This window comes from Sabethes cyaneus, chromosome 2 (assembly GCF_943734655.1).
Source record: "Sabethes cyaneus chromosome 2, idSabCyanKW18_F2, whole genome shotgun sequence".
In the NCBI taxonomy this organism is placed as follows: Eukaryota; Metazoa; Arthropoda; class Insecta; order Diptera; family Culicidae; genus Sabethes; species Sabethes cyaneus.
In genome coordinates, this window is record NC_071354.1 from 131,430,611 (window position 1) to 131,449,089 (window position 18,479).

General features: G+C 33.8%; 1 protein-coding gene across 1 annotated transcript in view; it reads left to right on the forward strand.

Moving 5' to 3' along the window:
* Nucleotides 1-18,479, forward strand: part of LOC128733453 (longitudinals lacking protein, isoforms A/B/D/L) — a 79,728-nt gene that overhangs the window by 60,272 nt on the left and 977 nt on the right. The window contains exon 7 of the mRNA XM_053827050.1: nt 17,924-18,447. Within this exon, the coding sequence (XP_053683025.1) occupies nt 17,924-18,447 (524 nt within the window). The remainder of the gene's footprint in view (nt 1-17,923; nt 18,448-18,479) is intronic.

Here is an 18,479-nt window from a genome sequence, read left to right on the forward strand (position 1 = left end):
GGATATGTGTTATTGAATTTGCTCTTGTGTTCATGTGTTCCGCTATTTGAATAAGACTTTTTACTAACATGTGTTTTTTCTTTCAGATGGAATTCGCTGTGCCTCGCTCATGCATAGAACAGATGTAGCATTGGAAATAATTGACGACACTGATAAACTTCTAGCGGGTCAGGATACCCATTCTCGCCAATATCTTCCGTCATGGGCCGACTCGCTACTCGGGGCGGCAGGTCTACAGCTCAGTGGGTTAACAGTTGATCAATACCAGATAGCAACCGGTTTCAAAGGTCGTACCAAAACTAGTCAAGTACAGGATACCGAAAAATATCACTGCTTAGCATGTAATCGTAAATATCTACGGAAAAAAAGTTTAACACGTCATTTGCGCTACGAGTGTGGCAAGCAGCCGCTCTACCTGTGTCCAGTGGAACTGTGTTCCTACAAAGCCTTTTACCGAATCGTTTTAGAGAAGCACATACAGACGCATATGAAGAAGTGATGATGGTAGCATGTTCATGATCACATCTTTCTAAAATGATTTGTGAATAAAAAAAATTCAACACCAACCAACTAACACTCTACTTACTAATGACTGCAAAAAAGTGCAAATAAACGTTTGCTTTTTTGGGGTTGTCGTGTCAATCTTTGTGCATCTTCACTATATAACATTCAAAGGATGCTATAAGATTGATGACTGATTATTTACTAGCTCTATCTTATTATTGTGCATTAATTGATCTAGTATATAAGTTAGGATTGCTTCTTAACGTAACAGCATCTCTTATGTAGCTGATGGTGTAACTAACCTACTAATCTACTAACGCTCTGTATTTTTCTCTTTTCTTTTTCCCTTTTGGCCTACGCACACATTTTTCCCAAAAACAAATCCAAATGTGCACGACAAACATACAAAATGCCTTTCTCTTCGATATGCGTTGTCACCAGTAGACGACAGTAGCTCACTGGGTGGTGGTTTTACTAAGATCAAGCTCGAGAATTTTAACTTATGGTCGGACTCGGACTTTATTGCCATTAACGATCAGTCAATGAATTCATCAACCGGCGTCTCACCACAGCCGCCAGCTCAGTACGTACCATTGTGGCGCTGTAGAACATCTCGATCGTCTACTAAAACCACGTTACCAGGCAAGATCAAGATCGCAGCTAGGAAGACATCTTCATTATGTGCAACAGCCACTACTGCATCATCACAGGGAAAATCATCACATAAGTTGGTGCCTGCTGGCTCCTTGAATAGTAGTAGCTCAAGTGCGGGTTCAGGTACGTCACACGGAACGAATGGCGGCACTGCTTCCAGTGGGTATGTTCGAAAGGAAGATAAGATTGTCTTTCAGCACGAGAATGATACGAAACCATGGAAGTGCAAAACATGTGGTCGGAATTACAAATGGAAAAATAGCCTCAAGTGTCACATTAAGAATGAATGTGGCGTTCCACCCAAGTACTACTGCGAACGCATGTGTGGTTACAAGACACATATTCACAGCAATCTAAAGCGTCATTTGAATTCCAAGTTTTGCAAGCCTAATTAGAAGGGAATTCGAATACCTATATTTCCTTCAGACGCTACAGAAAAATACGACACGTTTATAGCATGCATTCCATACATTTTTGATTGTCGAATCGTAGTAATGAAGAACAGAATAAGTGTTTTGTTTCTTCGAATTGCAAGGCTTTACAGTGTATGCAACCATGATCGGCGAGACAGTCATATGGCTTAATAATTAGTCACTTTTTAACACACAACCGGTGTAAGATAGTAAGAGCTGATAAATTCTAAGAAATAGATAATTTTGTATCAATACCAATGAGTTATCTGTAGTTTAATGCTAATTTATTAATGTACAATCGGCGTGGTTTTTATTTAATTTATTTTTGTTTTTATCTTGCTATATTTTAACATTACACAGCCTTTCGTTGCCATATTAATTTAATATATTATCGTAAGTTTCTTTAGAAGAAATTATGCATGATTTATATAACGGATTATAATGCACTGAAAAAATTCATTATCATTATTGCTGTCGGCATAATTAATGACTACTTTGATAATACAGTCAATCTAAACACGACGAGCGCAGATTTGCTCATTGTAATAAAGAGTATGATAAATCCACCCGTACTGCTGAAGGTATAATTATTACTCAGTGTCAGTAATTATTATAGGATTGTTTTGGAACTTTTTTGACCCATTCCTAAAGGAAATGATTTAGTTTTTCTCTGAAATATAATTTTAAACTAATTGGTCCACGTCACTCGAAGCCTCTTTCAAATGAGAGATTGACCGTTCGTTTGTTACTTACATATCTTCTACAGTTGTTACAATGCAATCAAAATTAAATTGTTGGACCGATGCCATCTAAATCATTTCACTGGAAATAGGTTAACGCAAATTTTGCACCATCTTGTTCTTTAAGATATATCTTACGCGATAGTTTGGGATTCTTATTTAAGCCACGAAAAATGTTCCAAATATAAAAAAATACAAACGGACCTGTGCTAGTCGCTATTGTTTTAACGTCAGCGTATTTGCCATATTTTAATTTGAAATCACCAAATTACACAAACTTTGGAAGAGGTATTTTGCAGTTAAAGGCTATTCCGAAAAATGAGATTTTTTCCGTTCAATTTGATCTTAACAACATGTTGAATCAATTGATGTTAAGAAATAAGCGTGCAATGCGACCTCAATAGTTTCTCGGAGTGGACTGAAAATAGGTTACAAAAAGTTATGCTTCTAGTATACCTACCGCCGTATTTGGGGATGCTAACATTCACTTATTACATATATTGCGTTGATAGATTTGTGCGTTGGAATGTATTTTTGTAGTTTTAAATAGTCAGTATTCATTAGAACACGCGCCACTCAAAGACAGACTCTATCCAAACGAATATGTTCAAATGTAAACGATTTTTCAAGAAGTAGTATAAATTGAAAGAAAAAAAATCTAGTCGATGTACTTACTTTTATTATAATATTTAAAACAATTTAGTTCTAAAATCGCAGTGCAGTGTATGTTTTGTTTTTAATTTTTTATCTAATCATTCACGAGCCCAGTAATAATTAAAATACAATGTAATATAAAAAAAGTTGCAGCAAAACGCAAAAGAATGAATGAAATAAATATATCTTCTCTTAGAACTTTCCCTAATATAGAAAGTACACTTAAACAATAAACGAAAGAAGAGAAAAAGCTATTATCAACAAAATGATTTGGCATATAATATAGCTAAACGGCGGTAAAAATATGAATCTTAAAAAAATAAACAAAAAAGCTTGTTTAACAATTTATTGTTTCCAGAAAGCATTTGTCTGATCTACAGATCCTACAGTCAAGCAGTCAATAGTGTTTAAAGCTCGCGTACTCCGGAGGCTAGTCTGTGGCTACTAAAGTAACATTTAATTAATATGTGTTTCTTTTTAGGTGGCTGAAAATGGAAGAGAAAACATTGGTACAACTCGGAAGACCGGCGTGTAGCAGCATGATGACCTTACAGGGATGATGACACATAAGATGCACAATGCAACATTTGATTGTGGTGTGCGTAGATATTTTCTTCTTGTCCTACTAGTGGATGCTCTTTTTCCCTCACTGTGTTCGCCGGCGAGAAAGATTTCGTATCCTATGTAAAATTGCAATCGTACCGAACAGAATAAACACGTTATTGTTTTGTTGGTTTTATTATTTTCGCTGAGATTGAGCGATATTTCAAGCGCACATCTTTGGTCTCTAAAGAAGCTCATTTATCAACGGGAAAATATATCATCTCTCTGTGAACCTAATGTTTGGTGGTGGTGAAAAATTAACTGGCGCTATAATATTTTATAATCTCTTTGTTTTTCTTCTTGAATGAAACTTGTTTTCTTAAGCAAATCAATATCGGAAGTTTTGCTATCTAATTAATATTGTTGTTAGATTTTAAGTGTGAGTGTAGGCACAATTGTTATAATACTGCGCGCAGCAATACTAGAATACAATCTCACCTCGCCAATCACTATCATAAACAATAAACAATCGCTTCATACCAAATATATATTCTAAAAAACTGCAATCTTTTCGTAAATATTACAGTTAGAAAGCAAAATAAAAAGATTACAGTTTAGAGATGGCTTGTGTTGTGTTAGGAGAAGAATAGGAACGCAAGCAAATGCTAAGTGTTGTCCAACACCAAACCACTGTAAATATGATTTTTTACTGATTTTACTTTTTTTGCTTCCGTCATTCAGTTTCTGTATCTGCAGGACCCTTAACACCAGGTAGTGGCCAAGCTTGTGATGCGATGGTGATTCAGAAAGAGGTGATAGTTGGTGGCCAGCATCAACAGCAACAACAGGCTCCTATAGATGACCAGCCGTGTGATTTAAGATTGTTGACACCAAGCTATCTTCGCGAGTTTGCTGTTGACAATAAGGCACAACAGCGCGAATTGATTGCTGCGGCGGCCGCTGCAGCTGCTGTAGCTGCGGGAAACTCCGGTGGTGGAGGTTGTGGTACAGGTCCACTGCCTGTTCCATTGTTCAAAGGTATCAACATAACATCGCCGCCCACAGTGCCTTCAATCGGTGGTGCATATACGTGTAACCGATGCGGTAATTCGTACGCAAGACCGCACAGCCTCAATCGGCATATCCGTTTTGAATGTGGGGTGGAACCCAAATTCGAATGTCCAGTATGTCATAAGAAATCAAAACACAAGCATAATTTAGTGCTTCACATGCGCACACATCAGCATCGATGATTAGTTTTACTCATATCGATCGGCAGCAGTTAATTACCATACAATCAAATATGAGGTGTGCTTTTTGTTTATTAAAGCGTGTACTATCAACCAGCATAGAAAAGAGAGTAGTAAGGCAGTCTACACTCAGGTGCGTATGGCAAATAGACTCGAGTAGACACAAGAAACTCACACTATTTTTGTTTATGGTTCGATAAAAAAGCAGTTGTGCACACTCCACTTGCTAGCAACAACTATAATTGGCTTTTACATAGCTTGACGTACCAATATTAAATGGAACATTTTCATTTTCGGTTATCAATTCATTTAGGTTAAATGAACTGATAGTCGAATCGTAGTTTATTGTTCAGTTGATGTACTTTTATGCAATACTTTGCCGTTGCGGTAAATAATTATGGGTTGGACTATGTTGAACAAACTTAACAGTACCCAAATTTGGTCGACCTTAGTTTACCTGATTGTTGAACCCAATGTGAGTCTCTCGTGACGAACTAGATTTTGTAGGCCTCAAACGTTCGAGTGTGGGGAAAACATCTTATTCTTATCACAATTATTATGTTACCTTTTATTTGTTTGAACGTTACTTTAATTGTAGACCAACTTAATCTGTTTTCTTTTGTAGTACTACCATGTTAATCTTTTTATTCTTTTACAGAAGCCCCTCAAAGCTTTAACTAAAGAACTCGATCCCCTGACGAAGAAGTTATTATTTCATCTTTTTTTTCGATAGGGCGATGAAAGGACCGATATATATTTACACCGATATAGTCAAAAATTACCAAAAGATGTAATCAAAACAAGCGCAGCGTTAAAGCGAAAGAAAGTCAATGGAAAAATGTAGACAGTTCAAAAAAGAACACACATATACACATACACTATACACAAAGTGTAAAAGTGTTAGTCCGTCATTAAGTTTAATCAAATTAAATTAATGACCATTCATGCAGATAATATATTCAAAGAAGTTAATCAAACTGCAGGGCAGTAGGTAGAGGTAGGCTAAGAATTGAAGGTTTAGTTAAAAGAAAACTTTATTAAAAAGAAAAAAAGCAAAGTTTGAAAGGGTTAAGTAATCTGCGTCAAGAACGTCAATATAATTAATGTTCATGCTAATTGAAATTTGTCATCGCTCGAGTGCCAGCTTGTTTCCCTTAGACATTGTTTCGGTAATTTCGTTAAAAATAATTTGCAGTTTTTTGAAATTGCCTCCGTTTCGACAAACCTACGCTTGAGCTTTAAAACAGCATAGCATTAATATAATTGTGTTTGGTCTTCAAAAGTTGGGCAAAACTACGGAGGAGGTAAAATTTAGCAACTTCTTTAACATGAAATTAGGCTCTAAAATGACACACTACTGGAGTTAATATTGAGACTATTATTACGTTTTTGTTTTAAAATAATTTTGTTTTCTTAGATTGAGGATAAGGTGGGTCAGTTACTTAACATTCTTTCAATTTAAACATTCTAATACTACACACGGCAGCTGAATTACGCTCTAAAAATAAAGGAATACACTGTAAAAACAGAAAATCACATGCAGAATATAAATTTTCTGTAAACGCTTTTATGATTGATTGAGTTTAAATTCGTATGAGTTGTCATTTTGAGTTCGAAAAGATAGCATATGTACATAAAATCGCTGTATAAACGACAACTTAATTTTTAACATCGATACATGTTTATGCAATTGATACGATGTGAGAATTCATGCAACTGTAATAGAACACGAAACATATATATGAGATAATGAAATTATCGGATGGCAGTATCATAAAATGGTTGTGTGCGATAAAAATCTAAAAACAATTCACGTACATTATCTGAATTCGAATCAAGTTTTCCGCAATATAGATGGAAATATTTAAAATTACAGATAAATTGCAGTGCAATATAAAGTATGTGTGATTGTTAATTTCCTTGGTTTTTTTTCTATAAATGTCTATACCACGCATTAACTTAAATGAATTGAAAGATAAGCTTCGATACGCACAAGGCCGAACGATAGTTTGCCTTTATGTGAGTCCTGGATGTACCGCGAATCTGACGACGTTCGACATCAATTTGAATGCAAATTGTTTGTATGATAAGTTGTAAAAGACTATGTTGCGAAACAATATTTTTCAACGATTTGCGTTCAGCGGAAGTTGTACTGTCATATATAAACAATAATAAAATTATTTATTAAAATTACGCCGAAAAAGAAAATCAATTGGATTGTGATATAAAAAGTATAGTCGTTTATTTAACTCTGCGAAAGAACTATGTTACTAAGCTAAGCAAAAGCGAAACGGATTAAAGATGATATATTTTTCATTTAATGCATGTGTTGTACATATAGCTATTTTAACTACTAAAACAATTTTTTAGTACGTTACAAGAGTGAATGATAAAACATTACAAAACTAATAAACAATGTAGCATAACAGTAGAACGTAAGGAGGGCAAAAATCGCATATCGAAAAGACGACGACAAAGAACAACTAAACGAACCAGACAAACACATCTTAAGCAAAACAAAACCCCTGGAAACCTGTTTTCGATTTCATTGTTGCTTTTGGTTTTATTTCTGGCAACATTCCATTTTAATTCTTGTACACATTTCAATGAATCTTGTGAATTTTAAATTTTTAAAATGTTGCTGCTTACTGATCTGATCTCAATTTCATCTATTTTGCAAGAGAGTGCTTTATTTATTAAAACTGTTTTAAAATTGTTGACATTTAGAAAAAAAAACTAATTTTTAGACATTCAAGCATAACATTTTGGAAGTTGAAAATTATGGCAATAAATTTGCTGTCGGTTGATTTCAATTTTGTCTATCTGTTGACGTGATTTGAATTGACCTGGGATGTGCCTGCAATTGGGATATTTAATGGCATTTCAAATTTCAAAACTAAGCAAAAATAGGAGTGAATTGTTTAGTGTCGTGCTTTGAAATTACGCACAAATAATTCGAATAAAGTTAATGAGAGAATGTTCCGCAGTTTTTTGTTTTCTAAAAAATTCAATTCAAACAAAGTAATGCAATCTGCAAATTAAATGTTCTGAATAGTGTTGCGCTGTTTGAGTAACAGGCGAATTAATTACGAATACAAATCAAATCAAATGTGTTTTGTCCATCAATTTTCGTATTGTGGTGCTCTTACGGTGGCACGAAAGCAAGAAAAAGTGAAATCAAATCTCTACGCATATTATACAATTCAAATAATTTATTGATTATTAATGTTAACACGCTTGATTTTACGTCAGTAACGAGAATGGCATAAGTTGAGTACTGAGCTGAAGCAGTGAGGATTATGAGGGGAGCAAAGAGTGAAGGAAATAATGAGGGTGATTGTAGTCTAATATTGTCGATATTAAATACTCCTGCTGCATGCAAACTGCTTCAACACTGCCCCTAGCTTATGTTAAAACATATCCTTGTGTTTGTGGTATGGTTTTCTCCATATACGAATACTAGTTATGCAAACTTCTTTTCCTGAATGTTCATTGATTTTAATCTCAAAACAAAAAAAAAAGAAATTCAAAATAATGAGATACATACTACAAATGTATCAGAACATTATCCAAGAGAAAGGAACATTCTCTCTGTATTGATTTTCGAAGCATGAATTTGGTTATTTATATTACCGGAAGTAAAATTGAACGGTTCTAAAATTTTTTTCTGTTTTACTCGTTTTGCTTGTAGACTTGCAGAATGTTGCTCTTGCCTAGCAGTTTTTTTTATTTCAATAGTTCGTGTAAACGATTTCAAGCTATCATAAATTCGAGAATGTCATTGGGAATACATAGCAACACACAAAATTGCTTTAAGCAAAGGCAAAAAAAGCTACAAGAAAAAGTAAATGTTGTCGTATGAAACCAGAAGTTAATAAATTAATTAATGAAAAACCAAGGAGCTGTGAACGATAATATTGATGTGATTTTTTGTGATTGTTATTGTTATTAACAAAGTAAATTAAAATTATATATTCTATATTATACATACAATACAATAATTGCATAGCGGATTAATTTACACAAGGAATTGAAAACAGAAAAAACAAACAGATATAATCTGGATATGAAACAACACATAATTTAAATCTATCTATCTGGATCATTCACCGTACGAAGAATTAGCGAATTTCACTGGTTTATTTATTTGATTGTAAAAATAGAAGGTATGCAAATAACAAGATTTATCTAAAAGATACGAATATGTAGATGAACGGAGTAAGAGAATGTTAGTGAGGTAGAGAAGAATACAATACATTTATGGATATGTGCAATTCAGCGTACGAAGAATCTGCTGATTCTCTAAATTATTTCAAATTTGTACACTTGTATCTGTTCTCAAGAATTCAGACCAATAATTTTGATTTTGTCATTGGGGTGTAGCTTTCTGGGTTGGGTGATGGTGGTTCATAAACGCTCAGTGTCTTCATTAAATTTCTTTGTACAAATACCTTCGATTTTGTTTGCTTTTCGGATTAAAAAGCTATTTTGAATTAAAAAATGCAAAAAGGATTTTTTGAACATAGTCGAACATAGTTCGAACATTATAGTCTTATAATGAATTCCGCCAAATTCACAGCAAACCTGCATTTCAGATTGGTTGGACATTGTTTAGTGGCATCGCAAATCACTCATAAGTTGAGCAATAAATATGGCAAAACCAGTTTTGATATCAAGAAAGAGAGGATTTTGCTCTACAGTGGGAAATACAAGAGTTCAGTAATTTCTAAGTTATTTTTAAAGCCTATCGAGAAAGTTTTGAATCGAAAGATAGTTTCGTAAATACTTTATAGTAAAAGCCGAATTTCGTTTTTGTTTTGCTTTGAAAAGGGAAAGTAGCAAAGTAGTTAATTTTGGCTCAACCTTTGATCACTTCGTGGGTGCACTAAGTAATGTTCCATTAGTCTCAAACTTTGCGTAGAGAATTTAGATTTTTTTTTCGATTCAACAAATATGTTTTGCAGCTTTCGATATTTTTTTTCTCGTGGAACCATTGTCACTCCAATTAATATATATATATAATGATATATGCTAAGCATTATTATTAAGTGTGCGGTAGAATTGTATTTTGCGGGTCCGGGCAACTGCCGGCGACTGAGTGGTAAACTAATGTTCTAGCATTCTACAGAAAATGATAAAACAAATAATAGAAGATATTAACCAATTCGTTGTTCGGAAAGCAACGTTGCGGGTGAATAAGTCTAGAAACCGATCGAATAGTATTCTTTTCTGTGAAACAACACGTAACAATGTACTATGACTGTCTTGATCCGTTCTAAATGTGCAATGTACTTGTAAACCAAGAGATATAGTGTGGATTAGATCGAATGTATAATCGCCAGCCGCATAGTTGTCGCCAGTTGCTTGACTGGTTCATAATATACATTTATTTTAATATTGGTTTACGAAAGGAGAAAACCCTTTTAAATATATATTCTAATCATTAGGGTTAAGTTATACATTGTGGATTAGTAAGGTTTAGATGAATGTCAGTGTAACTGGAGTAATTTACGACGAACGCAGACAAAATGAACACTCCTAAACAGTCGGCAGTGTAACAAAGATTTAACACAGATACAGACGATAAATAAAGGAATCCTACGGATCCACTAACGCAATGAAAATTGCATGCATTACGTATTAAGAGACGATGAGTAAAAGTACTAATGTAATGGCATGCTAATTTCGGATCGCTTTTAAACATTACGATTTAATTTTGATTGCTGTTTGAAAAAGGAGTTCTTATTATATGTTAAATTAACATAAAGATGCAATGATTTATACATTTTTGTTATTCTACTCGTGAAATGTTAGGTAGTTTTATCGGATCTTGATAACTATACACACAACAATGATATAAAATACTTACACATACACGGACTATTCAGATTAACCAGCTTTTTATTATAACATTGTTCAATTAGAAAATACGGGCGTAAGGGTTTTTTTTGATAAAAAAGAACGCAAGCGAGTGTGAAAGAGCAAAGGAAAAAGATGGAATGAATACAGTTTTGCTTTTGCCTTATTCAATGCTCAACATTGCATGCCATTTGAAGTGGAAAATACCAACCACGTTCAAAGTTGAAGCATATCACAAAAGTTACCATAGTCTACGAAACAGTCAAGCCTAATAGTCGCCATAAAAATCAGTTCCCTTTTTCAATCAAAAGTCAGCTGAGTTACCAACGAAAGTTACCACAATTAAATCGGACGCCATATACTTTTTTCTACACCGACTTACATCCTAACAATAAATTTGTTTTCGTTGAAGATATATCTAGGTTTGCACGAACTACGTTTGCTTACTCTTGATTCACAGAAACACGAATGAAGTGCTTGTGACGGTCAACTTAAACGAATTTACCGATAATTTTTTTAAATCTATCTATTGGCCTGCCAGAAAAGAATATTAAAAGTTATTAGGATGTGTCAGCATTGTGATGATAATTTTGGACACATAAGCACTAGAAAAAAAAAAAAAAATAAAATAGAGTGACGATCGATGAGGAAAGCAACTTTTACACACTATTCACACCCAAGCGATTAAGAAGAAAAAAAAAAAAAAATAAAAACGAATGCAAAAATCGAGTAACATACCAAAACTAATGATTGTTTATTAATGAATTGATTTAAGAAAACTCGCTCTATACAACCAATAGTGTCAGGTTGAAGATTAATCAAAATTTAAAAAAATCTAATTATATAAAAACAAAAAAATATTTTGCAAAGAGAAAAACTGAAATATAATTTGTAAAAATTCTGATAAAATAATTATGAAACTGTTTCAATTAAAAAGAAAAAAATTTCAGCTAAATGCACGGTTACTATCTGTGTTCGATATATTCGAACAAACTAAACAAATATGTTTGCTTTAATTATTCAGTTTTTAGTAACTACCTCTACATGCTGATACGAAGTTGTTGTTGGCTTTTAAATTTTCTACTAATATTTCGTGTACTTTTTTTACATTACAGCTGAAAGTGATGTTGACTCTCGGTTGCAGTTCATTTGGGAAGGAACCCGTACGTCATTACCTTTGAACGTTGCAAACCAGGATATACTGGAACCGATGGCGTCAGTGGATGACGATCAAGCACTTGGGACAGCGTGGATAGGAAAACCGGATATCTACGGATTTTACCGATGTCCAAATGGCTCCTGTGAGCGAAAGTGAGTAAATTATTTTAAACGCCTTAGAAGAGTCATAAGTTCATATTTCGAAATTATTTTTAGTAGTACGGACATTGTTATTAAAGCGAGTTGGGCTTATTCTGTGTCACGTGAATCGACACACATTCGACTCGACTCGCGCAATACCACCTAAAACGCGAATGATAGCAAATTCAAGTTTGACATATCACGTCACTCGCTTCGTAGAATAAGCCCTATTTTGTCCGCACGGTGTGGTTTTTATCTTGCAAAAATAACATTGACAAAATATAATTTGTCTTACAATCGTCAGACTGACCAGTCGATACGTCAAATGCCATAAAATTTTACGAATTTACGAAATCCAGCAACTCAAAGTTTTTTTCTCTTTTCAAACTAGTAAAGTTTTATTTTAATAGTTTTATAGTACCACTCGTATGTTTATTTGCTGTGGTTGAGATTTACTTGTTCATTGTTTTACTGAATTAACGAGAAAGTTAGAAGTAAATTCCATTCCAGTAATATAATTATACTAGTTGTAGTACCGCAAAAATTCTTTGACAAGAGGTTGAAGTTCAAGATTGTTGGTTAACTTAGCTAGCGTTTTTGTATTGGTTATCTTAACCCTTTAACATACAACATCGTAAAAACGATCGAATCAAGCTAATATTTTTTCCATGGTAATTTAGTCAAAAGATGATTTTCATGAAAGAGTCATTGTCTGAACGAACACTAGAGAAGAAGTTAGTTAGTTTTTATGTCGAATAATATTATTTATAATATTCATATGGTACTGCACTGCATAATTTTAATTTATCAAACATAAATGTTGTTCATTAAGAAATGGACTTGGTTTTTTTATTTTTGTATGAATAGTGTGTGTAGCTTTTCCAGCAAATCAGGCCAGAAAATTGGTTTCATTTGTCGATCACGTTGTAAAAAATCGTGTGTTAAACGCGTAACAACGATCTTTAATATTTTCTGAGTATAGTAAGGTTCCATCTCACTTTTTCATTATTCACACATTTTATTAATTGTGAAAGCCAGCCAACCTAAAACTACTGTGAGAACTACCTACTGCTCAGAATCCCCTTAGAATGCAGATTTTCAGAAGAAAATTTGTTCTATTTTGGACGCTTGATACCATTAATTGAATTACCTATTTTCAATCAGAAATAACAGACTTTTGAATATACTTTCCCCAATTACTGGAATTTTAAACTAAGTTTAAGAGTATTTCTAAGCAATTTATGAAATATAGAAATATAGAAAAATATTTTAGAATGTAGAGAGTTCCGGTTTGCGGGAGTTATGTAATATACGTTACCAATCATCTTTCTGCATGGTTCGACCAAATGAATTTCATACAATATGCGCCTGTACGGTTCAATGACAAACACACCTTATTTCTTACTATTATTTTATTTTTCAGATACAAAATCAAATACTCGCTCATACGCCATCTGCGCAACGAATGCATCGACAAACGCCGCTTTCCGTGTCCGTCTTGTAAGAAAAAATTTTCGTATTCCTTTATATTGAACAGACACCTGCAAAAGGTGCACAAGATAAATCTGCACAGCTAAACGAGAAGTTGCAGGGCCAGGAAAATCGAAAGATGAACTCGCGTGACATTCCAAATAACGATAGTTTAAGTTTTATTGACCACGAAAATAATGAGGAAATATATTTATCACTGTTACTTACAACGCTTTTTAGCCCAAAAAGAGGCAGTTCCTAAGTTCCATACTTTGCCAGGATAATTTATATTGGTTTAAAATAAAGGAAAATATGAATGCAACTCCTTTCACGAAAAAAATCGATCGAACATTGTTCGAGTGTTTTATTACTTACTACCGGTGGTGGAGTAGAAAAAGTTTGCTTGTTTTACGGACAAGTTTTTTAATTATTTTTTTCCTTTGTAGCGTTGAGTTGAATTATATACATTGGGTTTAAATTTTAGGTCGTTTATCAGTATGTTTTCATTATAATCTTTTTTTTTATAGATTTCTAGCTAGAATAATCGTATCGAACTGAATCTTTTTTCTACTACTATTTTAACTATACTTGCTCTTCTTTTACAAGGTAATTATTGAATTTGAATTACATAGTATTTAGCATTTAAACTCGATTGGCTTAGTCGTATATTTATTGTAATGTTTACTTTTGTTATCAATAGCAAACAAAACTTTTTGATCGAAATTTTTCTATTTTATTATAAGTTTGCTTTTCGCATTGTGTTTCGTTTTGAAGAAAATACTAACTAATATCTTTATCTTTTTTTTACTTTTCATTCGTTCATCCTGAACTCTTTTTTAGACTGCATCGAAATGCTAGAACCGAAAGTAGTAATCATGGATGACGGATTGGCGCGCTATGTTTGTCCCCAGTGTGGAGTGAAGTATAAAAAACTGAGTGCCCTGCGTGGCCACATGAAGGAGTGCGGGAAGGGGGCGCAGTGTCCTCTATGTCCGAAGATTGTCACCCAGCGACGGAATTTGCCAAAGCACATGGAACGTCACCGGCGCGATGGACTGATGGATTTTCACAATTTTATCGATAGTTTTCCTACTATCAATCTGATGAACTCCACCTTTTAAATGGAGAAAATGTGTGACAGGGGCAGAAAAAATAATGTATCAATGTTTTTCGTGTTTTTTGTTTCTATTCTTTTGAATACGTAAAATGTAAGGTGCAAGAAGTGGCCAAACGAAATTTGCAAGTATTATTGACAGTGATATTTTGTGCGAAATGTAGCATTTAATGATAATTTTAAAAAACCTTTTCTAGAATTAGGTTTTCGAAACGTGCAGCAGTGATTTAGATTAAGTTTGATACCGCAAATTAATCAGCGCAAATACTTTTAAAATTAATCTACCTCTATCGTAAACAGAACAAGAAAGTCTGCAAAGTTACTATTTTAATCGAACGCATAAACTATTTAGTCTATTTTAAAGAAATCAACACGTCAATCGATTACGTCCGGGGCCAATGTGGTGAATTTAAGCCAGTATTTCAATTGTTATGCAGTCGTCGGTATATTATACTTTCAATTAGGTATATGTTTTGCGTGTATCAAATCAGACTAATCTGCTAGGTAAAAGTATTATAGCAAATTTAAAAAGATTTGTTCATTGTGTTTATTTAAATTATTCTTCCTCTACGGATAAATGAAGACTTTCAAAGTTCGTGTTTATCTATATTTCTCGCTATTTATACTTCAAGCGGGAGTGACTTTTCCGATCAGAATGAAATAACAACATTACAACAGATTGAATTTTACATAACTAGTATTTTGTTGAAAACGTGCCAAAAAATGTAAAATAAAATAAAATTCAAAAACAATCGTTTTCGCCCACTCAATTGAGAAGTAAAGCATACTGTTTTGTTCATACGGCATTTCAATTAAACGTTGATATAAGCATCGGTTTAAATTGCAAAAGTGGCAATTAAATTATATTTTTGCGATTGCTCAGTTCGGGCTGCAGTTAGTTTGTAGGTTTGAAGGAAGACATAGTGTTTTCTCAGCCAATGGAGAAATCATACTACAGCACAAAGATAATAATAATGATATCAAATTCGATACAACCGAATCGCTTCCTCCAATCTTCGCTTCGAACTCAACCTTATATAAACTGCTGGCTCAGCCCACAGCCAATGTCCAGTGATTCAGTTAGTCTTTTTAGAATGAAATATAGTCATACGATCATGCACCGTTTATAAATTAGCCTTTTGTGATTCAAGAACGGTCTAAATTTAGCTTCAGTAGAACGGATCAATGATAGACAAATTGCTAATCTAAGTTATACAACATTGGAATTTCTGAACTGAGATGCAGTACAAATTTTAGTAATTGAGGAATATTGGGCAAACCACTCAAAACGAATGCGTCATTGCTAAGGTTAGCTGTTAAGATATACTTTTTTAAATTATATTACAAAATGGGCCGATAGGTGAGCATATTTAATTAAATTATAAACGAAAATTGCATTTAAAAAAATCGATGTGCATTTTCAGATTTCAAGGCAAATTTTCCGATTTTCTTGATAGAACGGTTATTTCAAACCTTCGTGACTCTTAAACCAAGCATCGTAGACCAAAAATTTTTAATTGAAAATGTAGGTAAAAATATTTAGTAGAACGAAGTATTTCCCAATGCCGATTATTTTTTAATGAAGTTTTGAAGTACTTTTTATGATAATTAGGGGTAATCAAGAGTCCAGTTCATTTCCTACAAAAAAATTCCTTCAATGCCGATTATTAATCATCTAATTTTCTGTAAGGATTTAAAAACAACGTTCAATTCCTACAAAAAAATTCCTTCAATTATTAATCATCTAATTTTCATCTAATCATCTAATAGTTTTACCGCTATCCTGAAATTTTAAGAATTGTTAAATTAAATTTCGAAAACGAAAACAGAAAACATATTTTTTGAATATTGCGTTCATTCATAGGTCTGCGACCTTTCGGCCCAAATCTGCAATTTAATTTTGAAAAACGCCTTTATCGTTCATAACGGTACTAACATCAGATGATTACGAAAAATTGTTGTCTCCGTTATGTTCTTTCATGGTTTTCCTGATAGCGCCTGAGAGCACTTTCAAGACTAAGACTTCCATCCTACCGAGTCGTCGTTTATCTTGATAGCAACGGTCGAATTTGACATCTATGCTTTGAAAAATGGCCGAGCAGAAACTTTGAAGACTTCGTTAAATGACTCGGGTCACGTTCACTGATGATTACGAATAATTTTTGATCGGGAACTCAACGGTGTTTAGAGAAAAGTTAAAAAGTCGTTCAACTTATTATAAAAAACTAGCCTAGTAGCATTGGAAAATAACTACAGGCGTTTTGTTCTAAAACGTTAAATTATAATAATCTCAAACGAAATGATCTAGGTTTACTCAGCTCATGGCTTTTTGTTGGGAAAAGCCGACTTTTACAAGACAGACTTTACGGCGTTGCATTTAGAAATGGCCCCGGATAGTTAAAAGAAATTATGCTTTTAAAATCGCATTTTTTCTTTGGAATACGTTTAATACTTACTGTGAAATAATCCGGAATCTGCTTAGATTTGAAATAGTAGCCTTTATATATATATAGATATATGGAAGGCAAAATGCATTTATGTATACGTTAAGAGTAAAACGCACAATCAATCTGGTTGCTCGACTCTTGTAAGCTCTTTTTTTCGGTCCTTTGATGAGCTTTACCATTATATTGTAGCTTATGAGTATGTAAATTTTACCTAAAATAAGATAATGTTTGGCCGGCCTGTAGGTAACATTTGTAAAAAAAACTGGTGGTTCTTTGCGTGTATAAAACTCCGTAGTGTATTGACATATCGAATATTTGTTGAGAGAACACATTAAGTAGTATAGCTTTAGCTTAGTAATCGCCTCGATTCTATGTTCCGATCAAACCCGTTCCGATCAAAAACCACATTCTGAATTCCATTCATTCTGGTGTGCGTTATAGCATACAGTTTGGTCCTGACCGAAACGAGTTCGATCGGTAAGCAGAATAGAAGCGAATAACCGACCGTGATCAAATTAGACGGTAAAGAAGAGCATAGATATTGTTAAGAAATACAACTACTATCATTCCTGTTTTGCGTTCTACTTAAATTAAGCATTTTTTTCAAGATAGAATTTAATGTGATAAAGATTATGTGTACATTACTTTCAGCTATCCTCCAATAAAAAAGGCATGAGTTTATCATGGTTATAAAAAAACGCAGAGAACTGTGAAGATTTTATGCCAACTTCCTTCTGATTTTTTATATGGTTTTGCTCTTTTTTAAACTATATTTTCTACATAAATATCTAGGTTATTAACACGTGGTAAGAGTTTCTAGCATACGCTTTAAATAACTGTATACATAGGCACGATTACAAAGCTGTCTCGCCATATTTTTAATAGCAAAACAAATTCGCGTAGTGTCATATACGCTTTCGAGCTAATATGGCAGAATCTATCCTATTGACCAGACGATTCTGCCTTACATTTTCAGAGCCGTATAGTATGCTCCACACGCTGTTGAGTGAGCCGAACAAACTCGACTATCCACAGAATCCGTATGCCAACGAGGTTGTAATTTTCAACGACGATGATAGTATGAATGATGGTCAAGGATCACACGAGAATGGAATCACTAGATGTTCGAACTGCAAGCGTGTCTATCCGAGTCGAGAAAAGTTGCAACATCATATAAAAAAGTACTGCTTGAAAGAAAAGAAATATCAATGCATGTTTTGTCAGTACCGCTCGAAACGTAAGGATCATATTGTACGCCACACTGATCGGATGCACCCATCCCAAATGCAGGCTAAACTCTACGACGGTACCATTAAATGCTCGACGGAAGCATTTCTGCAGCTTGATCCGCCGGACACGCTCGGGTATGAGAGCGGTGATAATTGTTTAGAATTATTTAGCGTCAGTTTTTCTGAGGATTTTTCACGAAAAGCGCTTGAGCGTGACTATAATCGGGATGTTGCCACTACCGCAGATGATAGTATTGACTATGAAGATAGCGTGAGTAACATTAATGATTTTAGATCGATAAG